Source organism: Sparassis crispa, assembly GCF_003851025.1.
Source record: "Sparassis crispa DNA, contig_000005F, whole genome shotgun sequence".
NCBI classification, from domain to species: Eukaryota; Fungi; Basidiomycota; class Agaricomycetes; order Polyporales; family Sparassidaceae; genus Sparassis; species Sparassis crispa.
In genome coordinates this window covers 102,392-111,294 of record NW_020939752.1, presented here as the reverse complement: position 1 = coordinate 111,294, position 8,903 = coordinate 102,392, and the positions used below count along the sequence as shown (strand labels likewise).

The 8,903-nt window shown below is 51.4% G+C and overlaps 4 protein-coding genes across 4 annotated transcripts; 1 reads left to right on the top strand and 3 right to left on the bottom strand.

Moving 5' to 3' along the window:
- Positions 1–345: 345 nt before the first annotated feature.
- On the top strand, positions 346–2,019 carry SCP_0600470 (hypothetical protein; the record flags this gene model as incomplete). The annotated part of the gene is made up of 12 exons (XM_027759181.1): positions 346–455; positions 507–541; positions 593–753; positions 813–823; positions 879–940; positions 1,001–1,095; positions 1,149–1,290; positions 1,344–1,478; positions 1,537–1,552; positions 1,606–1,654; positions 1,715–1,746; positions 1,800–2,019. The coding sequence occupies 12 exons, from the start codon at positions 346–348 to the stop codon at positions 2,017–2,019; spliced, it is 1,068 nt and encodes a 355-aa protein (XP_027614982.1).
- Positions 2,020–2,706: 687 nt separating this feature from the next.
- Positions 2,707–3,806, bottom strand: SCP_0600460 (UPF0644 protein; the record flags this gene model as incomplete). Its single annotated transcript, XM_027759180.1, has 4 exons — positions 2,707–2,866; positions 2,916–3,016; positions 3,068–3,148; positions 3,207–3,806. The coding sequence occupies 4 exons, from the start codon at positions 3,804–3,806 to the stop codon at positions 2,707–2,709; spliced, it is 942 nt and encodes a 313-aa protein (XP_027614981.1).
- A 477-nt stretch (positions 3,807–4,283) lies between these two features.
- On the bottom strand, positions 4,284–6,174 carry SCP_0600450 (hypothetical protein; the record flags this gene model as incomplete). Its single annotated transcript, XM_027759179.1, has 5 exons — positions 4,284–4,542; positions 4,594–4,712; positions 4,769–4,824; positions 4,878–4,984; positions 5,036–6,174. 5 exons carry the CDS (start codon positions 6,172–6,174, stop codon positions 4,284–4,286), a joined length of 1,680 nt encoding a protein of 559 aa, XP_027614980.1.
- Positions 6,175–7,401: 1,227 nt separating this feature from the next.
- On the bottom strand, positions 7,402–8,207 carry SCP_0600440 (hypothetical protein; the record flags this gene model as incomplete). The annotated part of the gene is made up of 4 exons (XM_027759178.1): positions 7,402–7,493; positions 7,550–7,692; positions 7,746–8,044; positions 8,100–8,207. The coding sequence occupies 4 exons, from the start codon at positions 8,205–8,207 to the stop codon at positions 7,402–7,404; spliced, it is 642 nt and encodes a 213-aa protein (XP_027614979.1).
- Between the last annotated feature and the right edge of the window lie 696 nt (positions 8,208–8,903).

The window sequence follows — 8,903 nt, the reverse complement described above, 5'->3', positions numbered from 1 at the left end:
TTCTCCGGCCAGAAGCATCGATGAACAAGCGCCCACATGGTTATCCACCATACACCGCGTTGCATTTGACAGAAGACCACAGTCCATGCCAGTGCCGAGCGCTCAGCCATCATCCCTCACCGGTACCAGGAGACTCACCGCCTTTCAACAAGTCGGCTGCGATCCTCAGGCAACGTGTCACTATTTCGTATCAAAGTCGGTTCTGAGCTCACGACTCCCTGACTTTGAAGAGCCAACCACAAGGACCATCGATTAGGAAGGCACGAAAGCCCTCAAATTTTCGTCGTTACATCCTGGCGGATATAGGGAAGCTGCAGCATCGGAGAATGCCAGTGTCAACACAGCATGAAGGGGGATACTTATAGGAAGTGGGAGCTACCGGACCCTAAGTCATTTGCGCTCATTATGCTGACTCAAAGCTCCAACCAAGAGAACATCACGGTTTTATATCAGAGGCTAGTCTCTCTATACTCTCTTATATATACCCGAGTGCTGATATTTCGCAGAACCGTTGACGCCTATTGCATGGGAGCAACGGCCGGTAAGTGCGCGATTAAGTAGATGACGAATCCTGCTAACGGCAGGCCTGCAGCACTTATCATATACGACCATGCCATCACGTTATCCCAAGAAGTGAAGTTTATGTGGCACAGAAAGATCACCCCCCCTGCGTTGATTTTCTATTTGAACCGCTGGTTTGGATCTGGGTATGCTATGCTCTCACTGATATTTTTGCCCTATTGGGCTTGCGCTGTATGTCGTTCTCCAGGTTCATCTGTCTCTACTCCTAAAATAACTCTTCCGCTGCCCAGCCTATGAAAAGGTCCTGACTTCTTTACGAATAGAAATACGGTTGTCTAATACCACTGGCTTTGCAGAGCGGAATCCACGTGGTATCTGTACGCCGGAATCTACCTTCTACTACTCATTGTATGGGCATGTCAGTACATACGCTCATCAGGTACTCATTTATACCCTGCCTGACTTAGCTCACTTCCAGTGTTCTCGGCTCTTCGAGTATATGCCGTCTGGCGCGACTGGCGACTTGCGCTTCTTGTGTTCGTATTGGGATTGGCGGTTGTGGCAACAAACATAGTCTGTCTCCACTTCTCCTCGATTTGGGCTATCGTATTAATTGTTATGTACAGACTCTAGACATAGACGTATGGCACGGCTCTTCAGTCGGTCGTTGCGGCATTCAATATGATCTACCAGAGAATGTGTTTGTAGGGTCAGTATCTCTGCGCTGCACGTTCCCCCACGTATCACTCATACAACGAAAAGGCGTAAGTACTCTTGCAACATGTTCGTCAACTTCTTACAGATTGACGACCTTGGACCAGTCTTCATCATGACCCGCAGTTGCACTATCGTCGTTGATATCATCGCGTTGACTGTCACTTGGGCTCGGACCTACAAGCTTGCGTATGGTGCGGATCAGGTGAAGGTGCCGTTGACCTCCTTCCTCCTTCAATACGGTAAGCGCACCCGATGGAACCCACCCAATAACAGTGTTGACGTCTGCCGTTTGCCAAGGTACCCTCCACTTCACGTGCGCATGCTATCTACTGCATGTACGACCCTCCATGCTGATGTTCTGCACAGCTTGTCGCTCATTCTGAACGTTGTGTTTGTGGCGTTCTGGTTTGCCGAGGTGAGTCTCTCCGCACCTCCCTGTAAATCTCCGGCAGAAAGACTGAGTCGTGTCTTTTAGCCGAATATCAACCTTCCGTACTTCGAAACAGCGTCAGTCCGCCCGCAGTTTCACTTGCGCCCCGCTGACTGGTCTGTTTGGGTAGACTCAGCAATATCACCGTGTCCCGTTTCCTACTGACTATCCGCCAGGTAGATCATCGCGACGAGAATGGTTCGAACAGTACCCGTCTGTCTTTCGCTCCCTCCCCCCAGTCCGACAGACGAATCGCTCCAAAATTCGTTGAAAGCATGGGAGAAACCCTGGATCTCACTTTGTGTTTTGCGGAAGATGAAGAGGTGGCTGATGACGAAGAATACGACTGAACAGCAGATGCCGCTGCGGACATTGCAAGCGACGTCGTAGATATGACGCAAGCCTGACTTTCAAGTAAACAACGGTCCGGGACATACACTGGCGTGCATGGTGTCTACATCTGTGAGTCAGAGGAATACATGGAAATAGATAAACTTTTGGCGTTTTGGTTTCGGCTGGTACTAGTACTGATCGTTAACGAAGTCGTCTACCGAAGGATTACCTAGGGATGCCCGAGGAGTGGCGCATCTTGGCAGTAAGAACCTTTTGCTACCGATCTAGCACATGTCTTCCATATGTATCCGCTGCGTGTCACATGCAATTCTGGTGGATCGCTGCAGCAGCACTTTCTCGATTACAAGAGCACTCATGCGACACCTTCAGCTGCTTCTGCGTCGACGTCATATGTAAAAGCGGGATCTACGATCTGCCAGTATCTCGTCTACGATCGAGCGTTCCATCAAGTAATAATTATGTGCTCTAGGTAGGCAGCAAAATCAGTACAATCGTTGGCAAAGAAGATACCAACATAACCCCGTCGTGTTCAGAATCATAGTGTACGAGTCGCGACGCATCTACGGATATATCCAACCACAAAAATCTACACTCAGCTGCGGTCTGCAAGCGCCCAACGGTGTCCTTGTCCACACGCAAAATCTGAGGCACAACAAAGGAGAGTAACACCGGAATACAGGGAACTAAGCCTGTGCCTCCGGCCGCGCGGTGGAGAGCGCAACGGCTACGGGCGCGACCGTGGCCTCCGTGAGCGTATTCGGCGAGTCGCTTGGCTCGCTGAGCATATCGCGCATCTGCTGCGTGTTGAGAATCTTTGCGTACTTGGGTTGGATGAAGAGCGCCCTGGCAAACGTTTGAATCAAGATACGGTGAGGAAAAGTATAGCGCTTACTCTGCTTCGACGAGGACGTTGCCGTCCATGTCTTCGATCCTGCCTCGGACCTTGGACTTGCGCCCCTTGGCTTCAATCAGATGTGTCTTAACCACGACAAACTGCTAGACATGTGAGAAACCAATCGTGAAACACTTGCAAGAGATACTCGCCTGGTCTGCCCGTGTAGGCGCGCGATATGAGAGATTGAGATACGCCGTCACGCCCATCTTCTCCGGCAGGTTCAACAACGCCTTCGCATCTCCAGCATCAGCACCGACACGCAACGAAAAGCCAGCACAGAGCACTCACCATCCGACCGAGACCCTCATCGAGCAGCGTCGCCAGAAGCCCGCCATGTACGATCCCCTCATGCCCACACACGCCCCTGCCGACGTGGACGAAGTTCCAGCTCTCTCTGTTGTCCTTCCGGCAACGTACCAGCGGCGGCAGCGCGAACTTGCCCGGCCCCCAGAGCGCGCCTGCGGTGAGGCTGTTCACGCGGCGCTCCTCGGGGACGTTCACGTATGGCCGCGTCTCGTACCACTCGTCCGCATCCTCGCGCGTGCGCAGGTCATTCAATTTGGGCAGGTTCTGCAGAGTATCCTCGAGTGCGGAGGCGTACGCGATGTATGACGGGTCCTCGGGGTGTGGTGGGGGCGGTGCGGTCCGCGGAGATACGTATGTCGCAAGTGTGGGCGGGTACAGCGAGCCGACGGTGTAGGAAGTCACCGCGAGCGTAGAGATGGTGGAGATGTTGCGTAGGTAGCGGAAAGCGGACGACCAGCTGAACGACGAGGAGGATGATGAGGAGGACGGGTCGGTGGAGGTCGACAATGACCGATTTGGAGTATGTCGGGAAGGGCGAACGTACGCGGCGGCGCGGCGCCCAAGAGCTCTTGCAGCCAACATTCTGTTCAGAGTTTTCGGTATGTTAGGATCAGAAGTCGGAAGACGCTTTCGAGATGAAGGAACGGTCTAAAGTGGCGGAGAAGTGGTCTAGAGGAAAATGCAAGGTTATATACGAGAACGAGAATATAAAGCAGCCAGCCCAGGAGGTCGTCGAACGACAAATGCTGAGAAAGACGATTTTTGAGCGAGCTGTATCCTTTGGGGTGAGTCGGCAGCCCTCCGGCCCGAGAATAGTCCCGGGAAGCCGACTGGACGAGCTGAGTTCTTGTTTACATTTGTTAGGATCCAAGGCCGATAGCTTCTACACAGCCACTGCCTTACGTCTACGATTCGCCCCAGATCCGCTCACGAGATTCAGACGCGACCTTATGGCATAACATTGGATTACCAGACCAATACACATGGAATATTAAATAACTTCGATAACGCCGGACTAACCTCAAAAATAGCAATTCATCTTCGGCTCATAATTATTGGTCAGGTTCCGCGCTCCCTATAGCCTTGCCACGCAGCCCAGCATACGAAGGCAAACATCGCGCGGGGTGTACGGTAATCAGAGTCTGCATCCGCGGATCGTCGGTTGTCACAGTCGAGAGGATTCATGCTCCGTCCGCACTGCGAAACATGAACTTCAGAAGAGGCCCACTTCGTGGGATCCGAAGACTGCCGCGTCCACGCCATAGAAGCCAAGAGGAATGAGTCGGTAATCACGGAGTATACCGGAGAGCCACGCTGACTACATATGATGTAAGTGATATGCTGTACTTGTGTGATGCGGTGAACATACCTTGCAAGGATCTTTTGCATGGTCGTCGTTTCCTTCGGTAATGCCTGTTCCTCCAAAGCACTTCCTTGCTTCTTCTCATTGTCGTCGAGGAATCGCTCCCACGCCATGCTCATATTACGCTATGAAAATGTAGTTGATCAGCTGAGCGAGGTCACCACTGCATCGGGAAGCTCACCTTAATTTCTACGTACACCAGTGTTTCATAATTCAACGACACCGACCAAATCAAAGCTGCAGAGACAATATCAGAGCGTCCCAATGGCCGAGAGGTAGAAGAAACTCACAGCTGTTTGTGGATCGCTCGTTGTCAAGAGCAGCAATAAACTTAACCGCAGACATGCTGTTGAGCGCAGTCATAGCTGGCACGATGACCTCGGAAACGCAGCGTTGTCTGGCTACAGATTCAGCATCAAGTCATAACAAAGAGAGCGACACAGCTTACTGGATCGTGGGCTCCGACTGGTCCGGTGCATTGTTGCGGGTCAGTATGGTCTTTGCGTTTTCGCACGATTTGACCACCTGCACGAACTTGGAATGAGCGTCCCAAACGCTACCATCCTTCGGCGGTAGAGCTTGCATGTGTTTGAAGAATTGCGGTAACAGAACTTCATCCGAAGGCTCGATATCTGGACTTTGAGGGTCTGTACTTCCACTATCCGAACTATCCGAATGGTGGGCAACTTGCTGCAGGGGATATTGAGGGTAAAAACCCAGATACTGATAGCCCCTAGGTTGGTACGAAGGGCCGGCATATTGATTCGGAGGGTCCGGACGGAACAACTCGTAATAAAAACTGTCATCCTCGTCCTGACGATCCTGAGGCCAAGTGACTTGATTCAGATTCTGAGGGTCGGCAACGGAATCATCTGGGTCAACGAGAGCATCGGCATCGGCATCGGAGCTTGAGATGGCACTCGACGCATAGTAAGGATCGACAAGTGGCGTCTCAGGTTCAACAGCCTGGTCCTGACGATCCTGAGGCCAAGTGACTTGATTCAGATTCTGAGGGTCGGCAACGGAATCATCTGGGTCAACGAGAGTATCGGCATCGGAGCTTGAGATGGCACTCGACGCGTAGTAAGGATCGACAAGTGGCGTCTCAGGTTCAACAGCCTGGTCCTGAGAGTCGAAAGGGGCATCGCCAGCCTGGTTGACGAATACATCCAGAGATTCGTCGACATTCTCATCAGGACAGACAATCGGATCCCAAGGGAGGACACTTCGAGTCTGAGCAGCTTGACCCTGAGGGTCGACAGCTTGGTCCGGCTGGCCGAAACCCCGAGTGTTATCTATAGCTTGATTCTGGCGCTCCTCGAGGAATGCATCCAGCCGCTCCGGGTCTCCAAACATCCGCATAACCCGGATCAGCTGGTACAGAGGCCCGGGCAATCGTGAAGCCTGTCCGCCACTTGCGGCCTCCGGGGTAAAGAAGCGATCGATGACGGCGAGAGAAGCGCCATGTCCAGCGGCAACAACACGGAAACTGAGGGCCACAGAGGCCTCCAGTTCTGCCATGCATTCTGTGCGCGACGGCAATCTTGACGAGTCGAATGTAGCCACCGCAGTTGGTCTATGCTCCATTGTCGGTTTGAAAGGCGGATGGCTTTGAAGTCGAAGAAGTTGAAGTATATGGAGAAGATGGGACGGGAGCAAAGGCGTTGAGTTTATAAGCAGATGGCACCACCTTCGAGCCAAACAGAGCGTAAGCAAAGAGCCACTTAACAACAAGATCCATCTCGCTCCGCTTTGTCAATCATACTTGGAAATACTTGAGCCACACAATCCGCTCTGCCTTTGACCAATTGTGGCGCTGTCAGTCAACGTGCCGCGCTTCGAAAAGCTTGCTCCGCTTGGTTTTTTGGTCCCACGGCGAAGCATAGCTCAGTACTATTTGGATGTGGTTGAGTCAGTTTTCTGCCAACTTCGTCTAAGTGTAGGTAGGGCTCCGACGGTAAAACGACTTTAAAGATTGTGTAATCCGCACCTGCGCGGCAGATAAAGGTGGCTGGACATCTTCACAGAGCTTGCAAGCAAAGTCGGCTTTCGCTGTTGGTGTTGAGGTCGAAGATAGGCAAGTTTTTGCTGTGCACAAGGGGTGCTTTGGATGATTTGGGTTCCACCAAGAATCAAAGGGGCCAAATGTTTACAATCATAAGCATACAGTCTCAACGTTTCAACATACATTAGGCACGATACAAGGCATTTGTCGTCAGGGGAATCGAGCAGGTACCGAACGTTGACAGCGGGATCGACAATAAAGCGTGAGGTACTGGGGAAGCCAGAGACCAACATTAGATCAGAACAAGATAACAGCCACAACGCCGACTAGGCCGAAGCAAGCTAGGATCGTATGCCGCGATTCCAGAAGTTGTGCAAAGACTCCCAGCAAAGAAACGCAAGTGTCTGCCGGGGGGCAAGGTCCTTACCATCAAATTGTTGATATAGGCTGCGGGTGTCAGGGCTACGAGTGTGGCCTGAGACATATATTTTGCATGTGCTCGTTCCTCCAGTCGCCTGTGGGTAGTAGATAATTGCCGCATACCGAAGCGAATCGGAGACCATGGCATAACACGTGTCGCGCCCAAGTCCGAGGCTGAAAAGAGTGATACAAAGTGAGGAAAAAGCCAAGAACACATGTGAGAGGCTACTCACTCTTCCAGTTCAGAAATAGTTGCGCGTACATTCTCGAACGCTTGACCCCTATAAGAATCAGTTTCTGCATCCCGGCCGAAGCAATCCCATTCCCTCCGAGTCGTGGACATTGTCCCGTAGGGCTGCACAAAAGGTCAGACCAATTCAATAGACCTCTCAATAACGTGCCTTCTGCATAAACAATACCAGGGATTTCTGCCCCATTATGCCAGAAAACTGCATGACGAATACTTTCTTATCTTTCGAAACTACAGAGTGACTCGTTAGATTGAATGGACGAAAGTGTGACACCTCAAGCGCTTACTATTACCGCCCTGTGGCGAACGATATTGACACTCTACTAGTTGTCTGTTCTGACCGGGGACGAGACACTCATCGTACCGTAGTCTCAGGTACTCGTTGATGAAATACATAACTGGGATGATGACAGTATGGATGCAAAAGTTGCTGGCAGACCAGCCATTAACAGGGGAGGGTTGATCCACGAGAGGGGTACGTACCTAACGTCAAATTGGACATCCGGTTGCTCCGTGTATGTTCCTCCGCAAGCGCTCACACGTTCCAATTCGTGGAAAAATGCAAGCATATCGTTTACGATTTGATTCGTGGTAGACCCATACACATTGAAGAGATACTCAAGGTAAACGTTAGCCAATGTACATCGACCCACCGGTGTGAGATACGAAGGAGCACATTGGAAATGGGCGAGGTTGGCGGCCAGGTATTGAGCTGCCGTCAAGGGTATCTGCGACTGCAACAGTGAGGGGTAAGGTCCTGGTGTTTGCAGTTGACGACCGACCTGCATGTGCGTGCGATCAGTTTCTTCAGGGTATAAACAAAACATGGGGACCTACAGCTAGAGCTCCGGCCTGGACCATATCGCTACTGGTTGGCAAGACGCCACTGCTCATTATCTGAAGGATCGCGGGAAGACCGTGGCCAGTGGAAGAACCGGCATCCATGATCCTTCGAATTCCCATACGATTTTGTTGCGCGTGCATGCGAGACGTGCATGCGAGACGGGGGATAGAGACAAGTAAGGGGGAAAATCAGCAAGTTTCATCGCTTGTGTTGGCCTGGTATAAATACTAGACACACTCTTACGCACGATGTGGTTGCTATAAGCGGAGGTGCGATCTGAGATCCGCCACCGTCAAAGCCGTTCTTTTGTCCTTGGTTGTACTATCGTTACCCCAGTAATGCAATTGCGATTGCATCTCTGTCACCGTTCCTTCAAATCGAGCCCGTTTTCCTTCGAACCTCTTTGGATCAAATATACAACATATAAGCTACCTTCTGTGTGACTGCCAATTTTTTTCCTGATGTTGTGCGACTCCAAGACCGAACGCAGTGAAGAGACTGATTTGCACGCAAGAGCGCCGAATCGGTCACAGATCGTCACGCTTGCCGAAGTGCCGTTCCCTTGTTCTCCCTCTAGTCGGAGTTTTAAATGGCACATTTCACTGTCACGCCTAAGTCCTCCAAACTTGCAATTCAGAAACTTCGCACTCTTCCCCTCCGAGTTTGACTCCCAAGTTGCACAGCCAAGGTATTTGGGACTGTGCACATCTATTGCATATTTTTTTGTGATTTTTAGTGCAGCAAAATGCGGCAAAACGGCGAAATTGCATAACTAGACCAGATTGCAGTACTGGGGT